The sequence below is a fragment of the Vicugna pacos genome, chromosome 2, assembly GCF_048564905.1.
Source record: "Vicugna pacos chromosome 2, VicPac4, whole genome shotgun sequence".
Taxonomy (NCBI): Eukaryota; Metazoa; Chordata; class Mammalia; order Artiodactyla; family Camelidae; genus Vicugna; species Vicugna pacos.
This window is the reverse complement of record NC_132988.1, coordinates 76,131,124-76,154,665: the sequence shown is the minus strand read 5'-3', so window position 1 is coordinate 76,154,665 and position 23,542 is coordinate 76,131,124. Positions and strand designations below refer to the sequence as shown.

General features: G+C 40.9%; 1 protein-coding gene across 1 annotated transcript in view; it reads right to left on the bottom strand.

Annotated features, from left to right (window-relative positions):
• The window catches only part of BMP3 (bone morphogenetic protein 3), a 28,462-nt gene extending 9,125 nt beyond the window's left edge, over window positions 1-19,337 (bottom strand). Inside the window, exons 1-2 of the mRNA XM_006198218.4 lie at window positions 18,397-19,337; window positions 2,136-3,046 (exon numbers count right to left, since the gene is read on the bottom strand). Coding sequence (XP_006198280.1) covers window positions 2,136-3,046; window positions 18,397-18,721 — 1,236 coding nt within the window. The 5' untranslated portion in view covers window positions 18,722-19,337. The remainder of the gene's footprint in view (window positions 1-2,135; window positions 3,047-18,396) is intronic.
• Between the last annotated feature and the right edge of the window lie 4,205 nt (window positions 19,338-23,542).

Here is a 23,542-nt window from a genome sequence, read left to right as displayed (position 1 = left end):
AGTAACATATAGAAAGCTTGAGTAACTTCCCCCTAAAAGCAATCGCTGGTTAGAGGTGGATGGAAGTTTTAAGCCAAAAGGATTTGAATTTGTGGACAAGCAGCACCAGCAACGTCTAGGAGCCTGTGAGATGCTCAGGGTCTTAGGCTCTACCCCCAGCGCCCCTGGATCAGAATCTGTGGATAAACAAGATCCCCAGGCAAATTGCAGGCACATTAAGGTTAAGAAGCCCAGATGTAATCAAAGTATTTAATCATTCTGTTACATGAACACTTCTCTCCTTAAACGTATCTCTTCTGTTCTTAACTTACCGCTCACAAGTTTTTAAATCATTATTCTTTAGGTCAGTGAGAACCACAGTGAAGATAACTGAAGCAACAGCGAGGCTTTGAAACAGTGAACGAAAGCAAAGCCAACAGGGGGTGGGAGAGGCAAGCTGGGAGAGCCGTGGGGACCAGGCTAGGTCTCCGTCTCCCGAGGGGAAGGTGGAAAAGCTAACCGGCTTGAGTATCTCCACGTTATCATGGCTCCCTGGGCCCTAAACTCTGGAGTCAAGAGGGAAGAGAAAAGTGTCTTCCCCAGGCTACCTAGAAGAAATCAGTTTGTGAGAGTGAGAGGAATGATTTGGAAGACTCCGAGACTCATTTAAAATCAGTCACCCCAGGTTTAGATTTTTAATCTGTTTTTAACCCGTTTTTAATCTGTTTCTACTTCTCAATGCCACAAAGCAAGCCACACTGTAAAGATTCATCATCGCCTGTTATTCTGGGCATCTTGGCTGTGTGTTTTAAATTCTATCCCAGTTTGAGCAAGTTTTGATTGATCAGTAAAATTCCTTTATGAATATTTAGACAAGGTAAGGCTGTTTATGTCACTGTAAATGTATATAATCCTTACTTTGTGTTTGGATTCACAAAACATGGAATCCACAAGGTCGAGAAAATTTAGAATGCGTGTCCTTCTGAGACATTCTGAGTGTCGAAATGGGATTTCAATCAAGTTCCTGACCTGAGGCCGACCTGGCCTTGTTTAGTTGGCCCTTTGCTTTACGTGTGTGTTACATGAAGCATCCCAGTGGCCACAAGACTGCAACATGAACATGCTACTTTAAAGATCTATCAGCGGAAGTCGGTCACTTTTTGAGGCAAAGGGATTTTTTCTCAATTAACATACCACAGCCAGAGTTGATTCACTTCAAGCTTTGCAAAAAAAAAAAAAAAAAAGAAAAGAAAACAAAACAAAAAACCCCACTATTCTTCCTCTGAATTTTATTCCTAGCACCCCTTTTCATTGTATAACAGAGATTCAAATTGTTACAAGCTAAGAATGGAAGTGCAGCAACAAACTTAACTGAAGACCAGAGGGCTTAAAGTAAATATATTATTTACTTTAAATCCAAAGATACCAGTCACTTGGACTTGCTATGCAAGATGGAGGTTGAGCTGTGGAGGTTTCTGAGGATATATTTTGTCAGGATCCTGAGTTCTGATATGATAAGGTTCAGTCCCTATTGATTCTGGAAGAGACACTGGTAAGCTCTGAGAGGTTGAAATAAGTCTTAGAAGTCTACAGAGTCATTGTATCCTATTATGACTTCTTTTTCTGCTATTTTCAGGGAAGCAAATGAAATAAGCATCTGGTGGATTTCCTGAGGCAAGCTTACCTGGCCTAATCTGGATTCTGACTCCCATGGTGACAATTCATCTCACAAGAGACTACTAAAATGTTCTGCATCATGGTATCAATCCAATTAGTCCTTCCCTTTGCTCTCATGACATTCACTCATTCCCTGAGTACCCCTCAAAGATCAGCCTTCTACCATTTGGGGCTTGCTTGTTGTGGACAGGTGTTAATTCGCATGCGACCATGTAGCTAAATATGCACAGTGTTTGGAAGCAAAGAGAAAAATATGTTTTACACACACATTTTTTCCTCATATCCTTCTTCATACCAATATTGACTTCATATTACTCTAACAACCATTAAAGAAAAGCCAAGCATAACCATGTAACCAATTACACTTTAGAATGCAATAAATAAAGGTCCACGTGGACTCTGTAAATGAAAACACACACTCAACTCGTGTCTTTCTACCCTATGGAAAGAGGAAGCACAGGACAAAGAACCACGACTACCTTCGGCATGGGGAACTGGCACGCGCCGGAGCAGTAATAGGCATCGAAGGACTTGGGGGAGATAATCCACTCACTCCAGCCAATATCCGCAAAGTCCACTTTCAGGTATCGCCTGGCGCAGTTGCGAGGTTCAATCCATTGCTTTCTTCTTGCCTTCTTCAGGGTCTGTTCATCAAACTGGAGCGTCTGGCTCTTCTGGTGAGGTCCCTTTCTCTGTTTCTTTTTGTTCTTGCTCTTCTCAGGGGGCTGAGTCTGAAGAGTCTGGTAAGGTTTTCTCTCCTCCCATACCCCGTCCTCCTTATACTGGTACTCTGCCCCAGGAAGCTCGTTGTTCTGCAGAGGCAGCAGGACCCCAGCAGAGCGCTTCTTCCTTCGTTCAATAGAAAGCGCAGCCCTGATACGGCTATCCAGTTTGGGCACAGCTCCAGTGGGGAAATTCCGATGTCCTTGCAAGCTTGACACCACGCTCTCTGGCTCAGAAATGGCAGCATCATTGGCATACACCAAGATATAAGGCTCAGGAAAGGGCATCATCTTCTTTGGCAGCTGTTGTCCTTTGGAAGTAATGTTAAATCCTATGAGAAACTCCTCATTTTCCTTGGCCTTCCTCAAAACTTGAGTGATGTCTTTAGACAGCCAGGACACAAAGTCTCGATGAGGTTTGGTTACATCCACTGAAAGATGACCCAGGAGTTGACTTTGGTTTCTGTTGGATTTGAGGACCCATGCAGAGAGGTCAATCTGAATGTGCTTCCTCTGAGCATGATGTGAGCATCCTTGGGACACTGGACAACTCAGGCTGATATTTATTAGCTCTCCGATATAGAAATGCAGTGTGGCAGATAAAATGTTTTCAGACTTGGTTAGAGAAGTCAAGTTAAAAATATGCAGTTCTGTGGTTTCAAGGATTCCTAGGAAGGAAAAAAAAAAAAGAAAGTAAGCAGGAGTAAATAGGACCCCTGCTTCACATCATATACAAAATAAGCCAGTGATTTAAATTAAAAACCCTAAAATTCTTAGAAGAAAACTGGGAGGAAAATCTTCTTGGCTTTGGATTTGACAGTGGAGTCCTAAATATGACACCAAAAGTGTAATTAACAGAAGAAAATAACAGATAAATCAATAAAACAGATAAACTGGACTTCATCAAAATTATAAATTTTGTGCATCAGAAAACATTATCAAGAAAGTCTGTACAACTGACAGAATGGAGAAAATATTTTCAAATCATATATATGATAAAATCTAGTACCCAGAGGATAAAAATAACTCTTGCAACTCAACAACAACAGCAAAACAAACCAATAAAGAAAATGGGTAAATGAATCAAATAGACATGTATCCTAAGATGTACAAAGAGCCAACAGCCTCATGAAAAGATACTCAGCAGCATTAGTCATCAGGGAAGTGCAAATCAAAACCACAATGAGGTGCCATTTGACACACACTAGGCTGGCTATAATAATACAAAACAAAATAACAAGTGTTAGTGAGGTTGTGAAGAAATTGGAACATTTTTACATTATTGTTTGGCATGTAAAATGGTTCAGCTACTGTAGGAAACAGTTTGGTGGTTCCACAAAAAGTTAAACATAGTAACAACATGAGACGCCACAATTCAGCTCTTAGGTATAAACCCCAAAGAACTGAAAGTATTCAAACAAGTCCATGTACGTGTGTGTTTAAAGCAGCACTACTCTTCACAATAGCCAAAAGGTAGACACAACTCAAATGTCTATCAATGGATCAATGGTAAGGTGTAATACAGTCATATAATGGAATATTATCCAGCCATGCGAAGGAATGAAGTACTGATAGATACTACAATGTGGATGAACCTTGAAAACACTGTGTTAAATGAAAGAAGCCATACACAAAAGATCCCATGTTGTATGATCCCATTTATGTGAAATATTCAGAACAGGTAAATCGCTAGAAACAGGATGCAGACTAGTGTTGGCCAGGAGCTGAGGAGAGGGAGGGGTTTGGAGAAACCATTTGATGGGCAGGGGGTTTGACTTTGGGATGAGAGAAATATTTTGGAACTAGGTAGACTTGGTCATTACGCAACATCGTGAAGGTATCAAACGCCACTGAACTGCTCAATTAAAAATAACTATTTTTAAATTATGTGATTTTCACTGCAACCAAACAAAAAGATAACAGGAGTAATTTTATAAACCGGATAAATATCACAGCAAGGATCAGACATTTTTAGTCTTTTGCTCTTTCCTTTATACAGTAGTGAACTCAGTGGTGTGAGAGCTGAGAGCTCTGGCTTTTAAATCAGAGATTACCGAGAAATATTCCTATAAATTTGGCCCAGAGTCACAAGAGCATCTTATGTGAGGCAGAGCCCACTGGTTACCAGCATTGGTGAAAGGAGACTCACCTTGACTCAAAGACTGACTCGGTCACTTATTAACTATGTAACTTTGGGAGGAAAAGTTCCATTTTTCATTCACAAAGTGGAAGAGTGCCTTCTCCTGTCATCAGAATTAAATGAGATGTGTGTAAATCCATTCCTAAGTGTAAATCCATCCGGTAAGTGTTTCTTCAGGACAAATTATTATTATTGCTGTTAGTGCTGGTGTTGACCATAACACAGGGATTACACCTTCTTCTACCTGCTTCACAAAGTTAAGGGTGCAGGATGAGGGTAGATAAGCAAGACCATATGTCTCCGTGTTCAGAGAATATAGCTAAAAAAATGAGCCACGCTTTCAAAAGTGTCCTAAAGAATTAATGCTGTTGTGGAGCTTGTCTAAAGTTTATGACATTACATGGGTTTAACTTGAATTGCTTCTGTAGAGTTTGACCAAATGACTGAAACTGGCCAACTGTATTTCCAATTCTTCAAATGCAGAAATGAAGGTAACAGAAGAGGCGACTGATTAGTAAGGGCAGAAGTTGGTTCTTGCTCTTGAGATCATCGAATGAGCTAATGGTAAGGCTGAGGTTGGACTCAAGAATCCCCGGTCCTGGGATCGGTCACCAGAGCCTGAGCCCTCCTCCGTGCACTTGTTTCACATACATATTTGTTTCAGAAACATACACGCAATCGTGAAATTATGTTCTTGATCAAAACCATATTTCAGAAAAAAATAAAACATTTTAAAAAGATCTGGAAACTTATAATGAGTTCATTGAGTCCCCAAGTACAAGGGAAGTGCAGTGAGATACATATTTTACTCATTTCTAACACTGTGTGAAGGAAAAGGAGGAAACTGCCATTTGTGCACATTTGTGTAATCCATGACACCAGGATAATATTATACAGACCTCTATAACAAAGCCACGCATCAGGCTTGTTCAGAGACTCCAGCTTTAATTCATACCAGTCACCAGAGCATATACTTTTGCCCAGATGGAAGTTTAAAATGGAAGGAAGAGACGTCACTCTGTTCTAAGTATGTGGCAATCGGATGGTTGCCAAACGAACACGCTGGCCGGGAAGAAATGAACTCAGAGGGATGTGGGTGGTAGAGTCTTACCGGGGAAGCCAGTCCAGCTCCTTTTTCCCCCACATTTTGCTTGCAAATATTGCCTTCTTTCAAACATTTTCCCAGATACCTTGTGACCTGCTGTTAACTAGACTCCACTTTGTGTCTAACCTTCAATATCTTCTCATAAATATCTCAGAATCTGCCATACTGTCTCTTTGGGTGTTTTAATTTTAATTCAATGCCTTACTTTAAGTCAAAGCCCTGTGATCCAGGCTCAGCTCCACCACACCCAACAACTGTCCTCAGGCAAATTACCTAAACTCTTTAAGTCTCAGTTTGCTCATCTGTAAAATGAGCCCAATAGTATTAATGGCAGAATCGTTGTGAGAATTAATTGGAAGAATGTAGGTAATACATATCGCACATAAGAAAAATCTCAATGAATGTCAGCTAAGTTGAATGGTAATGTCCAATATGATAGCAACTAATCACTTAAGTTTGAATTGAGATGTGCTGTAAGTGTAAAATACACTGTATTTCAAAGACTCAGCACAGAATGAGTGTACAATATTAAATTAATATATTTTATATTAATTATGTATTGAAGTGATAATATTTAGATACACTGGGTTAAATATTGTGATAATGTGACTTTTAATGAAAAATATATATTTGGCCTTCATCCCTGTTTGTGGCACAGATCCTAAAACCCTTGGAATTGCCTAAGTGATGAGAGCCAGAAATGTCTTCTGTTATGTTGCTGAGGTGACTTTTGGAGGCCACCTAAGAGTGGGGGCTGGTTGCCAGGGGAAACAATCCTGTGACTAGAGCGTTGGCACTTTCAGCTCCACCCCCTAACCTCTGGTGTAGGGAAAGGCGCTGGAGGCTGAGTTAATCACCAATGGCCAATGACTTCATAAGCCATGCCTACATAATGCAGCCGCCATAAAAACTTACCAAAAAACAAGCTTTGAAGAGCTTCCGGGTTGGAGAACACGTGGAAATTGGGGAGAGCAGTGCACCCACAAAGGGCGTGGAAGCGTCAAGCCCTTCCCTCTACCTTGCCCTGTGCATCGCTTTTATCTGGCTGTTCCTGAGTTATATAGCCTTTTATACTAAACTGGTAAACTAGTGAGCAAATAGGTTGCCTGAGTTCTGTGAGCCACCCTAGTAAATTAATCAGATCCAGGGAGGGGGTTGCGGGAACCTCCAATCCTCAGCCAGTTGGTCAGAAGCACTGAAAACAACCTGGGTTTGGAATTGGCGCCTGAGGTGGAGGGCAGTCTTGTGGGACTGAGCCCTTTACCTATGGGATTTGATGTCTGGGTAGACAGTGTTAGAACTGAGGTGAATTCTCGGACACCCTGCTGGTAATACATTATTGAAATTAATTTCACATTTGGCTTTTCATATTTTTTAATGTGGTTACTAAAATTTTAAAATTACATATGTGGGTCACATCTGTGGCTCAAATTTAATTCTTCTTGGACAGTGGTGGTCTAGAATGACCACCAGTTTTGTGCTCATATAGTCTAAAAGGAAAGGAAAAAAGCATTTTTTTTCTAAATGCAGTGAAGAATTAGGAATTTCTTAAACATGCATATGCAAACCAAAAATAAATTGGGCAAAAGATTCTTTTTTGGAATGAAACATACCTTCCTTTACCAAGAACATGTTAGATAAAGATAATTTTGGCAATTGCTTTTAAATTTTCCCTCCAGCTGTAGCTAATTGGTTCAATCTGCAATCAACAGTCTAAGACCAACTAACTGCTCTAACACAGAGTTAAATGGGCAGTTGAGTAATAGTGTTTTATGTGATTCTATATGTAGCTTCAGCTATGTTATTTGTGTATTACACACACACAGCCACTGCAAGCAACAATGAACAGGAGCTAAACAAAACAAATGTTTTTTGCAGTTGAACACCTATTAGGTGCTGGACCCTTGGCTGGGTCTTAGGGCTGCCTAGTGGCCACTGTTGTCCAGACTGGGGCTGGGGGAAAAGATTAAGAATTAATATGCAGGTAGTTATGCTGTGATGATGCTACTTACTGTCAAAGGTATTAATTATGTCCTTGGAGCACAGAGGAGGAAGCAGTTAACTTTCCCCAAGTAAGAGGAAGAGGAACACAGAGGGAAGATGTAACCTGTGAACCAGACTTTTAAGAATGAGGGGAAAAGGATGTGTTGGGTGTAGGCAGTGCTGACACCTGGGAGCTTTTGCATACGTAATATTGTCAATGTTTCAAACAGAAACTTATAAAAATATCCCAAATTAACTTAGTTATTTGAAGTCCTTATCGACATCGAACCTGTCTAACTTCAGAAAAGAAATGGCCAATTCACATTTAGCTCCTAACTAAAGGTGTTGTATCATGCCCAGCACAAGCGCTGTTTCCACCCAGGTGAGGGGACCCATGACCTCTGCCTGACCTACATCTCCCTCCTCCTTTCCTTTTTTAAAACAATGAACTAGAAGTCTCAACCATCCCACAAAACTTGCCCTGACGTCTCTAATCCATACTTTATTTTTACCCACTCTGACTTTAAAGCATTTCATTTCTGTGCAAGTCAATGTTCTTCCCCTCACCGCCCCACCACCAAAGCCACCAAATAGTATTTACAGTGGACAAAAACAGCGGTGAGGGAGAGGGAGTTGTCTGAAGTTGAATAAGTGAGGCTAGAGGAATCAATAAGAATAAGATAAATACTTCCCTGCAAGTTGAATTATGTGGTAACATTATCCAACTACTCTAGTGCTTTTTTAATTTTTTAGATCTTATATTAATACAACTTTTCATTTTTCTTTTTCTTAAACATTTTTTAGTGAGTTATAGTCATTTTACAATGCTGTGTCAAATTCCAGTGTAGAGTGCAATTTTTCAGTTATACATGAACATACATACATTAATTGTCGCATTGCGAACATAACTTTTCAAATAGGTCTCTTCTCATATACTGAAGAACAGGAGTTTGGCAGTAGCCTTCTCTTTCTTCCCCATGAATAGCATTGATTTATCTAAGGAGAAGATATTGATACTGAAATACCGGTGAGTAAAAATATGCTTTTGTGTTCACTACTTCTATTCTGAAATATTCTGATACTTCCCTGTTTGGAATCATTGAATCAGAACATGGAGGTATACTTTCTGATTAATAAGAACAAACTGATACGATAATATTAAAAAAACACAGTGGATGTTATCAGGTTACAAAACAAAAGCTTGTATATTTTTAGGCTGTTTGCAGTTTACATCTACTAGAAAACATTAACGTATGCCACACCAATCCAATTGTATCTAGAGTGGCATGTTTAATTCTGGGTGCTCTCATTTTAACTAGTTTTTGACACAGAAGAGAGCAACTAGGAAAGTAACCAAGAAGTTGGTCTTAAAATTCTCTCTTACAAATTTGAGCTGAATAAATAGAAAATGCACGGCTTGGAGGAAGGGAAAAAAAAGATTAAGCAGGGACATGAGAATTGTTTGCAAATGCTGGAGGGGCTGCAGAGAGATTCAGAGAGATCAGAGGTTTTCTTTCAGTGTCAAAGATAAGAATTAAGTCTAGAGGTGACAGTTGAATGCAGTCAGAATCCAGGTCAACGTAGGTAATGACTTTCTAAGTGTCCAGCCTGACGGTGAGACCCCTCTGTGGGAACAGGCAGACAGGAGATAGGTGGTCACAATTCAAGACTATTAAAGGAGGATCACTTTATGGGAGGGGAGGCATGAAAGGTGAACGGGATAACTTCTCAGATCCCTTGCAAGGAACTACAGTAGACTTTATTCCCAGCTCCTCACGAAGAATGTATTTGCTGTCAAAATATAACTACCAATAGGTGGCGCTGTTCTCTTACTGTTTGCAGGCAGCAGCCCGAGCGTGGATTTTCCTTGCTGAGACTACACCTACAGCTGTCAAGCTGGGATGAACCGCTGTTGGCATTATAGTCTTATTTTGAATTTTCTGGAGTCATAATATCAGTGAAATAAAAGTGGGTTTAGAAGTCAGGTAAGTTTCAGAACAAGACACCCTTTCCTTTGCACAGCTGTTAGGATTTTGCAGCGGCTGCCACTTCTTGAAATGCCTTCATCCAGCCTAGTTCTCCTGGAATGTCTAGGTTTGGTTTTTAAAGCAAAGCAGAGGCAAACTTGTCATGGTAGCCCACTCCCTTGGATCAGACCCTGCCTCTTTTACTCTTTTCATCATCTTTGTTCCTTCCATAAATTCCTTAAAGACAAAGCCCTGTAGTGATGACATCAGACTCTTCTACCCCCAGCTACTCTTTAGCGGTGCTCAATAAACGCTTCTTTCATGAATAAACAGATTTAGTCCAACCTATTAATTGCAGAAATACAAAAATGAAGGACCATAAAAGTCAGCCAGCCAGTAAGCACTGATTTTGGAGAGGAACCCAGGTCTTCTATTACCCATATGGATGGGGTTTTTTTGGGTTTTTTTTTTAGTTTGATTATTAGATAAAAGTAGGAGATTTATTTCTGTTTTCATCTGAAAAGAAAGCACCTGCACCTCATGAAACGAAGGATTCAGCAAGGAGACTGTGACTTGGGCCCAGCCATCCTATTGCAACAGTTCGGTTCCTCTCAAGGAGTAGCCGAGGCAGTGCCCAGGGAGCGGTAAGTGGAAGTTCACCTTCGTGCCGGCCCACACAGAACGTTTTCAAAGGGAAATAGAATGTACAATGGAAAGCTTTCTATGTAAAGTCTGACTTTAAAACAAATAGACTAAATGAAATCTTGATGATTAGTTAAATCCCCAGGAAGCAGGGAAAACATTTTAGTCATACAGAAAATATGTAACTAAGAACAACTCTTTTTCCACCTCTTTCTCCAAACAAAGCACAGCTGCTGGAAATGCCAGGGGTGCCTAGGACAGGGCCACATACACCTGGAGCCACTGGCTGAATGGTTGCTGCTTGGCAGAGTCAAGGCTGCAGCTTCTATCTGCCACCTTCAGCTTCTAGACAAACGCAAGACAGAGAGATTCTAAATAGAACACAAAGTCACAGAATTTTGTTTTTCTTGTGGAGTCCCAGTCAAATGACTGAGTTTTATGGGATCTCAAAACAACCAGTCTCTATGTCCAAAGTAAGACATGGCCAAAGATGATATAATGTACTCTTTTCTAGAACAGCAAAATATTCATTAATCAGTTTATCTACTCTTAGCCTCCACCCAAGGGCATTCCTAGACTGTGAGCTCTCAGAGGGCAGACCTATGTTCTAATAAATCTTTGAACTCCTAGGCCTTTGCACAGTCTGGGGCATTGATCTTCTGAAAAATATTTGTTAAGTGTGTCAAATGAGCAACTGTGTAAACTTAACCAGATTCTAAAGTGTTTCCTACTTAACACCAAAGGGAAAAAACTTTCAAGAAGTTTCAAGTTCACAAAGTCAGCAAAAGGCCTTCTTGGGTATAAGCACTGTTTGGAGTTTACTTTCCGCTCGTCAGAGAAAAAGCATCACTAGAACAGTGGTATATGAAGTAGAACAGTGCTGTCATACAATATATATGTGGTAAAATGCCTCCTGGGAAATCCTTTCATGGCAAGTTTATTTTTAAAGCATCCTTTGCCTGGCTGGTAGCTTTTCTACTAGCTTTTTTTTTTTTTAACTATCTTTTCTTATCTAGTCCCTTGAACATCTAACTCAGCTCAACTGAAGTATTTCTCGAGTGCCTACTGTGTGGTAAACTATGCCAGGTCCTCAGAATACAAGCATGAAATGAGATATGCTCTTTGCTCTCCAGAGACTTGGCCCCCACTCCATCATCCTCTTTCTAGCAAAACTATCAGGCCCCAAACTCACTGCAGCTGTGAAAGAAGAGTAAGACATCTTTATTAACTTACTTTTGAACTTCTCCCCAGGGCAAAACTGTCATAAAGACATTAATATACCTTCCAAAGTGAAAGAAACTTGCCCTTATGTAAATTGGACCATTTGTCCAGATGAGACGTTAGTCAATCGTAGATTTCAGACGCTAGTTATAAGATAGTCAGAGCTCCAGGGACCTGAGCTCAGAGCACAGTATCTCAGACATGCATCAGCATCACCCTGATGGCTTATGAAAGCAGGGGTTTCTGTGCCTCACCCTCAGTGTGTGATTCAGATAGCTGGGGTGGTGGGCTGGAGAATTTCTAGCAAGTTCCCAGGTGATGCTGATGCTGCTAATCCAGGGACCAGACTTTGAGAACAAATAACCTCAAGAAATCACTATGAAAAGTGCGATCCTGCTCCACTAAGCCACCAAAGTCAGGACAGAAATGGTAACTTCTTGAACGCAGGTTTGGGATATCACACCTTGTAAGAGGACTACCACCTTTTCATTTTACATTGCCTCCCAGACACAGCCTTTGTGCTACAAACAATTGCACACTATTAGGATTTTTAGGTGTGTTTAAGGTTTTGAAGGAAGCTAGAGAGATAATCTCTAAAATATTAGGGCTTCTAAGCTTTTAATGAATTTTCACATTCATTTTCTCAATTAGGTTTCACCATCTTCCTGTGAGACCAGCACAGTAGATGTGGTTTAACACATCTGACAGAGGAATAAACTAGGTCTAGTAATATTAGATGACTTTATTAGTAAGCAGTTCAGCCAAGATGAGCATTTGGATCTCTTAATGCTTATTCAGCTTCAGGTAATAGAAAAATCGAAACTCTAGGAATCTCTTCTCTTCTTGAAAACAGTTTATCTTAACCCATGCCTAAGTGCAGCAATTACACTCAATTCAAACAGTATCTAGATTAATTCCATGCAATTAAATTAAAATTTTCTTTGGAGGAAAAGCAAATAAGATCATGTTGGACCTCTGTAGTTTTAACTATAAAGTCAGAGGACTGAGCAAAGAACCTTTTATTTCTAAAACTACTGGATGCAAATGATTTTATCTAAGGAATATTTAACATTTACTCACTATAACATTTAATATTTAATAATAATGTTTAATTTGACTCACTTGATACAGTAAGAACATACTGAAGTTGCTAATACAGTAGGATCAGTTTGTCCAAACACCTTTATTCACAGTGTGCCCAAATGTGGTTCTATTGTCAAGAAAAGATGGATCTTAAAGGAAGGCAGATCATTGAAGGAGTCAGTAAAACACCATAGTCAATTGGCTTTATGACTTACATGTGGCTATTTTAGATAAATAGACATCCATGCCTTTAATAAAATTATCCCTGAAAATGCGTGTTGCCAACAGTACTGCTTTATGTACCAATACTCTAGTACAACCAATACTAACATGTGAACAGACCAGCAATTTTATGGATTTCTCAATATATTCCGTAGATGGGGGCTCTTTAGTCACACTGCTATGGTTTATTACTGTCCAGATATCATCCTGGTATACTTGTGTCACTTGATTGATACTATGTCAATGTTTCCATTACAAAATTCTATTTTCATGAATTCATAACATAGTCATAAAATTCACTATGACTAGAAACTTGGCCTTGGAAGGTTCAAGCTGAGACTATTTGTGATGCCAGACTTCTTTCCACTATACCACTTAAATAAAATTCTTAAGATACTGATTCCTAGGACATTCAAATTGAATAGATGGGAAAAGCATCAAAATTTTGGGAGAAAAGTTCTGATGTGAGAGCACAAAAATCCTGGCGAGCAAATACAAAGTATATGCACAGTTGCTCAGTAATTTTCACTAGGTTTTTGATAGGCATGGCTTTTATTCTATCTAATGAATCCTACAAACAATGGAGATTTTATAAAGGATTTGATAGATGTCTAAAACCAAGGGATGAATGATGATAAAATATTAACAATGTAATGTGTATGATTTCTAGTTAATTTTCCCACAAATAAAATAGCTCTTCTTTTAAAAGGGTAAAACTAGATGTCAAATAAAAAATATTAATCCTATAGAAGAAAACAATGAAGGAAAATTCATAAAGAAACAGGCAAAATAAAATTAGTGACAGAAAGTCTAAAACTAGATTCAGAGAAGTTTGAGACAAGAAAGCAGGAAGATGGAACAGTCGCCCTTTGGTATCCACAGGGAACTGGCTGCAGGACCCCTACGGAGACCAAAATCCACAGGTGCTTTAAGTCCCTTATATAAAGTGGCATAGTATTTGCATATGGCCTACACACAGCCTCTCGTATACTTTAAATCATCTCTAAATTGTTATGATTTGGCAAAATCAAGTTTTGCTTTTTGGAAATTTCTAGAAATTTTTTTCCTGAATATTTTCAATCTCTAGTTGGATCTGTAGAACCCAGGGATATTGAGGGCCAACGGTACAATGCCAACTGGACTCAAGTCCAAAAGGTAACAATGTAAGTAAACACCCTGAGATGGGTACTAAATGGGAGATGAAAAGGGAGATAGTTTTCAGCTGTAATATTCACTTGATTTTGCATACTTTTTTCCTTGAGAAATTAGGAAGACTCTGAAGCAGTGATTCCCCAAACAGATATCTTAGAATCACATTTCTCTGAAATGCTCTCTCAGAGAGAAAGTGATCCACTCTTAAGCAGATTCACTAGTGTTTAAAGGCCCTGAAAGGTCCCAAAGCAAAGAAAACCGCTCATTTTTTCTCCAGCTTATTTGACCATGGAATGCAATTTTATGTAACACCTGTTAACATTTTCTAAAGACCCTCTTTTATAAAATTTTCTCTTAGAAAATTAGATCAGATTATTAGAAATAATAAGTTTTGAGATGAGCTCAGTATGTTTGAAAAATTGTCTGGCAAAAATATCCTGATGCCCATTTCTTCCATTTATATACAAGGTTGGACTTGCTTTCTTTAAAGCCTCTTCCAAATACAAAATTATATAATTCCAAAATGCTTAAGAGCAGATTTGACAGTCACAGCCCTATTTAATTTTTAGAAAAATCTGAACTGGCTCAATCAAGTGCTTATAAACTTCCACTGATTAGATAAAATGTCTGTAACTCTTTTAATATTTTCTGAATTTTATATGTATATATAATATATAAAATATATTATAATATATAAAATATATTATATATATATATTAATGTACAAATATTCCCTGAGTGAATTATCTGCTTAGGGAATTTTTTTCATTGACCCCCATGGTTTCTTGGTCTCTTTGATTATGTCTAACTATGCTAAAAAGCTAAATTGAAATTATTTTCTTATGTAACTCATTTTCTTTCTCCTTTCCATTAGCATAGATAATCAAGAATTCATGGTATTATGGATTTTTAAATGTCAGAGATTGTAAAGCTGTCTTGTCTATTACAGTAAAAACTTCATTAAGGGCTATCATGTATTCAAAGTAGAGTGTAATTCAAAGCAGCTGCACATCCAGCTCCCCATCTCCAGATGTACTATTGTCCTTTGAATAAACACATCAGATAATCTAATGCTCTTTAATTTTAAGCCTCATTTCTAGGTGCCAGAAATTTTAAGGTAATTCTGTTTTAGTAAAGTTATTATATCCCCTTGCCATCAAACCCATCAAAAATGATGCGTTCCCATGCATTTCACAGGGCTGGCTCCTACTGGAATGATTATTCAGCCCTCGGTTATATCTTTCCCAAATGTATATATATTTTAGCCTTGTACTTTAGAAACATGTCAAATGATAGTTATTCATTTTTAAAGATTTTTGGTCATAGCAGGAAAGACTCTCCCCTTTCTCATTGAAGGAAAATATTCACATTTGAGTCCATCTTTCCTCAAATTTCTTTTCTTTTTATCTATGAAGTCTGTGTGGTTTTTTTAAAAGGTGACACATATCTACTGAAATGCAATCTTTTTGTAGTTATATGCCGAAAATTAAAATAATGATAGTTTCCTAATAAGAACACATGTGTTCTAATCACTTTTCCTAAATAGGTTAAATTTATGATTGAGAAAAATAAGATTAAGTGACTATGGGAATGATGAGAAACTAATGAACACAAAGTATGTATCTTAAAGGACTGAGCCAGGAGAAAACCTCATGTAAAATATTCTTTTTTTTTATTATTATTACATAGAAGCCAAGGACAACTTAAACTAAGATGAAAATAAAAGCTGATTTCATATCCCTCTTGTCTTCCTTCAAGACGTTGTGTTTTTCTACAGCTGAACTTCTCTGTCATCAATAATTTTGTAAATTACCTTTTACAAAGGGAAAGATAAAACCTATCTTTATGTAAGCCCTTACACATCACAAAAAGACTCAGGAGCGCTCCAAACTTACGGTTTGGCAAACCAACGGCATAGCGTTGAGGGAGGAGAAAAGGGTTAGCAGAAAGTGTATTTAGGATGAATGCCACCCACCATCAAGTAATAGTTTAAGTAGAAAGTAATCAGAGGGAGACCACAGCAGCTGAATTTCAACCAAAGATATTCTAGGTTCAGAACAATAAATAATTTTAATCAGGTATGTTCCAAGGAGCAAATAGGGCTCTAAGCCTCTAACTCAGCCTAGGTAAGCACTGGGAAAGTCTGCCGGAGCAGCATGCACTCCACAGACACGGCACGCACCTGACTTCCCATTAAAATCTGTCGCATCCTTGGTACAGGGAAGCCCATATGTTGTGAAACCTAGACACTACGGACTAGAAAACATACCTAATTTGTTAATGCAGACAGCACCTTTCACCTACATCAGAGCATATGTCACAGGACGAAAGGTGTTATGGAAATGCTGATAATGGATAAAGGAGAGAGACACACATGAAAGCCTCAGCACCTTCCTAGAGTCCTGCCTTATTAGAGCCAAAACTGCTGTATAGTAAGTCTTTTCAGTGTGGTAGTAACTAAACACTCTTGGAAGGGGTCCAATGCGAACCACCTCTCCAGGAGTCTCCAGTGTAGTAACAGGACACTTAAGCTTCCACAAGAACCAGTGTCTACATTTGATAAATAAGTCATTAAGACAGTCTGTAGGATGCTAAAGGAATTACTTTTCTTATCAGGGCACGTAGCCTTGTATATATGCTTCAAGCTGCAATTCATCATTTCAAGGAACTTCTGGCCTCCGTATCAGAGTTTATCATTTGCTGGTATAAGACTGCAGAGAGGCTGATAAGGGACACTTTAAAATTATAATGCATGGAATGAGTTGAAGCCAGAAAGTAAAGGGGCCTGAGTTATTCAAAGCCTTATTCTTCTCCCACTCATGGTTCTCTGATCCTAAAACAAACCTATAAAACACTATACAATAGATGTGCATGAAACAAACTTCTATTCCACCTCCAAATCTTGTGATTCATACTAAAATGAAATTTGCTGATATCAAAAATACTATTCATCTCTTGGGTGCCTCAGCAGCTTCTTAGGAATATTACCAAGAAAATGAACATCGAGGTAAGAGTGATTTGAGTACCTTCAGTATTGCCACCTGCCTTGCCCATTCAACTTCCTTCCAACTCTTGCTTCTCCCACCCTGCTCCTTCATCGAGCTCTGCCCTCAGAGCGGCACTGGAGTAAACAGGGCATTCACTGGTGTGGTCAGCTGTCAGGACAGCCTCCTCAAGTGGCTGGCATATGATGGACAACCCAGAGCAGGTTTCTGTTTCCTTAGTAGAGGCCAGCTCCTTATAGATCATGCTCGTGGTTTTAAGCAGCAAGTGAAATCTGGTTCAGCTCAGACTCTAGCTAAAGACTTCTGCATTAGAAAGCATAATTCACATTTATTGTAAATGTCATCATGCCTGTGAGCTCCAGAGTGTATTTACAGTGTCAGCCTAGGGCTTTCCTTGATGGATGCTTGCATGTTCCTCTTTTCCAGGAGTCCTGCATATCAAAGCTTTGGGAGATTTCTTTCTAGTGATTCTGACAGAATTGATAGAGCAAGCGTGAGGCATGGCCTCGTTACTTGACGATTCTTGGCTATTTTTCAAGGGTTCACTGAAGACAGGCTTTGCAGTTACATTTCCCTTTGTCATGAATGTAGTGAACAAAAAAAGCCTGGTGCATCCTCAAAGCATAGAAACCGAGTTAGTGTCCAGGAAACTTTCCCTCAAGCTGTTAGCACAAGAGAGGCAGGCTGTTAGCCTAAGTTATTCGCCTCACCAAGGGGGCCGTGTTAAGCCATGAATTTCAGTCGGCAGTGATCTGTGTGTTGAAAAATGGGATGAGCAGATTTTCATCGGCAGATTCCAAGAGGTGTTTACATCTATGGCTGCTCACCTCCCTCCCAACTCCTCCCAGGGTGGGTGGTGCAATCCCTATTTGCCCAGATGGCTTTTAAATAATCGAAACACCCGAGCACCTGGTTTAGTTTGGGTTTGCCACCAAGGGACTATCAAGTGGAAAGTGTCAAATATCGTTAACACAGAGACCGTGAGTTAAGAGAGAGTGCAAAATCTGGAGAAGCGACCGTCTACAAGGCGACGGGAGCGCGTGTAGTTCAAGTGTGACTTTTCTCTCTGGTGCCCTGGGGTTGGCATAAAATGACATCTGCCTTTAAGTAAACATGGCTAAAGCCCAGTCCAAGGGAATTTCCGCTGACCGACTAAAGAAACACCGGCACAAGATACCCCAGAGTTGCCCCAGACACCCAGGGCAGGAGGACTCCGGTGGGCGGCGAGGTGGGGAGCTTCCTTTGCTCCACGCACTTTCTCCAGCCGAACCCCCTCCAGGCCTGGGCGCCCTTCTCTCCGATTCTTCCTCTCAATTCGGACTCTATAATTGGGCTGACTCACAGGCGGAATGCGGGATGGGACTGCACCGAGGGGCTCGGAGGGCAGCTGGGGGCCGAGGGAAGGTTTCTAGGCAGCACAGGTCAGATGAGAAAGCTGCGGGGGTCCCAGGAAACATCTGGGCCGGGACCCCGGAAAGGGGGGGACTCGGGCACTCACCTGCTGCTCCGGCTCGAAAGCTGCGAACCGTGTTGCCCTCCCGCAGGAGCTGGGGCCGCAGGGGCGGAGAGCTCAGTTGAGAGGACCCTGGTGTCCGCGCTGTCGCGGCTCTGTCACTGCCGCTGTACCTGTCGTAGAGTCGCAGCATGTGCTCTGACACCTTGTCGTGCGGCTGCAGCAGGGGGTCTGCGCCACCACCTGCGGTGCGGTCACCCGGCACAGCCTTGCGGATCTCCGGGAAATGCTGCTTGAGTGTCTGTCCCCGCGCCAGGCTCACGCACAAGCAGCCCAGCCATAGATAGAGCAGTCTGCGCGTCCCAGCCATAGCGAGGTCCCGGCACCGAGCGTCTGCTGCCGCGTCCCGGGGGCGGGGGAGGACCCTCTAAGGCGCGAGGGGCCCGCGGCAGAGCCAAGGGCTGAACTCACAACTACCTGGTGCAAGGGCGCCCAGAGCGCGGACGCTGCCTGAGCAGGACAGCGACAAGCCCCACTTTTCGCGCGGGCCGATCACGGACCGGCAGGTGGGCTCTTCCCGGGCAGCGGCGAGGACCTCACCAAGCGCAGGGCGCTGCCAGAACCGTCTGTACTCGGACGCCGAAGAGCTGAAGTCGCGGCGTGTGTGGCCGGGGTGTTTTCGGATCTGTCCGTACCCTCTCTCCCCCCTTTATTTTCGGGAACAGCCTGCCGAAGCGACCGCGCTGCGCACGGGGACCAGCGCTGAGTCGGGCGCAGAGCCCGAGCCGGGTTGAGCGCCGCGGGCCGGAGGGCGCTCGTTCGCCTTTTGCAAGGATTGGAGCAGCCGCGGTGCAGCCGGATCGAGTTTTGAATGTGTGTGTGAGTGTGTGTGTTTGTGTGTATGTGTGTGGGGGGGGGGGGGAGAAAGAGAGAGAGACTTCGTTCCCTGGCTGATGTGTACAGTCCGCCGCCAATCTCACTATCTCCCTTGCGCTCGCTCGCAGGCAGCTGGGACCCCTCTATAGCCAGGAGCGAAGGGAAGAGGGAAGTAACCGGCAAACTAGCAGGGGAAGGAGGGGAAAGAAGAGGAAGTAGGGGTGGGGGTGGTTGGGAAGAGGAGGGGGTAAAGGAGACGGTCGAGGAAGAAAGAAAGGGCAGAAGGGAGTGGGTGTTATTTTTTGATCCCATCAAGAACTTTGGCTGTTTCCTGGCCAGCAAGCGAGCAGAGGAAAATAAACTTCTTCCTGGATTCTTTCTCCTTTGCTTCCAAATAAAATAGAGAGGTGCACACCATCCTCATTTCCTTTCCTGGGCGTCTCCTGATCCAGGTTGCGGATCCTGATCTGTGCTGGGTTGCCATCTCTCCTTGTCTCTCTGAGAGCTTACCCATCATAGCTCCTTCTCTTCTGCATCTTTACTTTGCATCTCCCTCCTCCTCAGGAGAAAGATACGGTGCCAGTCAATCCCGTCTTAAAACAAATAAACCGACAAGCAAACACACCACAAACACTCACCTACCCCTACTTTCCCCCTCAAGAGGTTTGTCTCCAAGATTGCAGGCCCTGGGGAAACAGAAGGACTTCTGGGAGACGCTGGAATCCACAGCCGGCTTAACTCTGAGATCTTTCCTCACCCTCTCTTCCCTGGGGGTAAAATGGTGACTAAACTATTAGCTAACAGTTTACTGCTCACTTTTCATGCCCTAGGTACTCATTGTTCTTTTTATTTCAAATGTATTATCTTCGAAGGAAGCCCATTTTACAGATGAGGAAACTGAGACAAAAGGATACTCATGGATGGCAGAGCTGAGCTCCAAACTCAGGGAGTGTGGCTCCTGGGCTCAGGTCCTTTATCACCAATCACCACACTATTAATAATGAAACTAGCATGTAAAAAAATTAATTGAAGTATAGTTAGTTACAATGTGTCAATTTCTGGTGTACAGCACAATGTCCCAGTCAATGAAACTACCATTTAAACTGAAGTTTCAATGTCACAGTCCACATAAATGTTCTTAGCCCATTGTCTGGCCTGGTGCAGTGAGGACTTCAGTAAATGTCTGTTTCAGCTTGTCTGTTCCCTAGTGGGAGCACAGTGGGGTTTATGGAAAAGAATATAGGCTATTCGATCACACTGGGCTTCCAAAATTCTGTCTTTTTTTTTTAAAAGGTCAATAAGGACACATCCCTTTTAGAGTTTTGTTTGGATGACATTAGAAAACAGTGCTAAAGTGACTGGCACACTGACTAGCCTTTAGGGCTCAATCCCTTTTTATCCCAAACTTATCCCAAGTGCAGACTACATTCTCCGCACTCAATCACTTTTCAGCCCACTGCGGTTTACGTTTTGCCTTTGGCCACCCCTGGAACTGTGCTGCAGATAATAACACAAACTTCAAGGGTGGTTGTGAGGATTAAATGAGATCATGTGTGTGATCTTTGCTTGCATAAAGAACATAATAGCTTTTGTGATTAATAATGAAGACCCAGTTGCAAAATTCAACAGGCCCTGCAAATTTTCTCCCTCTTTGATTTGTCCCTGTGAATCTTCGGTTCTTTCCCTCTCAGTTCTGTGAGCTGCCTTCTCTTTCTAGGCCTGCCTTCAGGGCTTTCTCACATCTTTATACCCTGCCCTGGGAGGATGCCAAATTGAGAAAAAAAAAAATCTGCTTTGGTGGTCACCTCTGACTTTTTAAATATATAGTTCTTGGTCTCCTCCAGCCTCAGTCTACATTGCTAAAATTTCACCTTCCTGCTTTTTGAAACCATCCCCAAGACTTCTCTTCCTTTAGATCAAGTGCATAGCCATCTTGCTACTTTTGCCACTTTGTACTTGACATAATTTTTCATCTGTAGAAGCTGTGCTGTGAGTGCTGGGTTTGACCGTAAGTCTTCAATGCCTACCTTCACTTTTTACTAGATGTATAGACTTTCCCTTCTTTCCCTTGTGCTTCCACTTTCTTATAGGAGTCATAAGTATAAAATAGTAGCTCCTGTTGCACAGAATTGTTGTGAATAATTATTGGACAAGTCTATTTCAAGAGATTCGTACAGTGCCTTGCATACAACAAGTGCTTAAGAAGAATCAGCTATGAGCTAAGAGAATTGCTTGTATGTTTTTATTTAAAGCAGAGGTCAGGCCATATCCATCTTTACATTTTAGTGATCTGCCACTACATTTAGAGTAAACAAAGGGACAAAATGTTAAGCAAGTAGAATAACCCCTAGCCAGAACTCTCACTTGTAATTGTGAGACTGGACAAAAAAGTGTGAATGGAAGCCAGCAAACTGAAGAACGCTTGTAATAGCTACATTCAGGACCAAAAGCAACTCATTTGCAACTAACCTATGCCCAAGATGGAGCAAGGGATGAAACAGATAAGCCAGCAGTATCATGTCCAGCAATGACAAAGAAATGGCCCTCATGCCAGACCTTCTGAGTGACTTCCTGGGCAAATGAGCTGAAAGCAAACTGAACTGGGTAAACTGACAATTAAAAAAAAAGTTTAAAAACTTGAATTGGGTATAGTATTTCCCACCTAGAGATGCCATGTTATAACACTTTAAGACCATAAAAGGATGTTTCTTTTATCTTAGGTCATAGAATCTCAGATCTGGCTGGATTAAATTGTCTCAGAATGCTGGCATCATTAGATGCCCTCCCCCCAAAAGGACTAAATATTAGGATTCATAATTCTGGCTGTGCATCTGACTTACCTGATGTATGAAGGATTTGTAGCTGTTCAAAAAAAAAAAGGAGCTTCTGGATTGAATACAATGGTGATACACAGTCTGATTTCTTATTGAGTCTGATTAATTAAAATTTGTCTTGTATTTTAGTAGTAGGAATTTCCTATTTTATTTTAGAGAGGACCTGTTACTGTTACAGCCAACCATTGAATCAAAGGACACTTATCAGTCTCTTCCTAAAGACAAGGAGATTTAAAGAAAGCCATCTGTGTAACTTAAAATAACAGCAAACACAAATTTGAAATTTTAGTGGATTCTGTTGAGTTGAGCTCTAATTTTGACCACAAAATCATGTCTGTGTGTGTGTGTATATGCATATGTGTGTGTATGCATACTACACGTCTTCTTTTTAGCTCTCTTAAGCACTGTATACATACATTTTCTAAACACATCCCATTGACAATTAGTAGTATTGAGTACTTACTCAAGTCTGTATCAGCAGTTGTGGGGAAAATATATAAGAAAAATGTGTCTTAGGCTCTGAAGAGTTTACCTTCTAGTGGGTGAACCAAGGAAAGCCACATGGGACAATTAACCAAAAATGGGAGAAGTAGTATTCAACCATGTTTTGGAGACTATGTCACAATTTGCTGTTTCAAACAGTGAAAGGAGGAAATCAACGGGAGATGGAGTAGCCAGGGAAGATTTCCTAGAAGAGGTGAGGTTTTATTTAGCCTTGAAAAATGGGTAGGACTTTAGGCAAGTCAAACATAAAGGATTTGTAATTTAGAAAAGAATAACAGTAAGAGAGAAGTTGCAGAAGTAAGAATGAGTTTACCATGCTAATAAGGCAGTGTCTGATGGGACAAAGTTTGACCTGATCTGAATAGGGCTTGTATGCTGGAGAGCACAGGAAATAGAGATGGATTATAGGGTGGAATGCGTTTACGGAAGGCCTTGAGTGCTAGATCAAGGGAAAAGTAGGGGACCCTAAAACGTTTTTGAGAAGAGAAGGCTTTCTAATGAAGGCCACAACTCTCCAAAATGGTCTAGAAAGTTTTAATAACTACTAAATTTCCTGCCTCTGGAATTATGAAAACATAAGGTAGATAGCGACTGGGAGAAATTTTAGAACTGATTCAAACATCAGAAGGTTGATTAAAGATATTTAAAGCCTTATTAGTTACAAACTTACTTGACTGCAAGGATATATATATAGATAGATAGATATACACACACATATATACCTGATATATATATATGTATCTGATTCACAGTAGCATAAATATATAGGGGTTTATTTTTCCTCTTGTAAGAAATCTGCAGTTAAGGAGCTGTTTGTATTTGTTCAGTGACTTGACAGTGTCATGTCTCATGTTTATGTGACTCATCTTTTCTCTCTTTCTTGCTGACTCAGGGTCATCAGATGGCTCCTACAACTCCAGCCATCAAGTCCTCACTCAAGGAAGAAAGGAGGAGAAAAGGGGAGGCAACCAGCTATA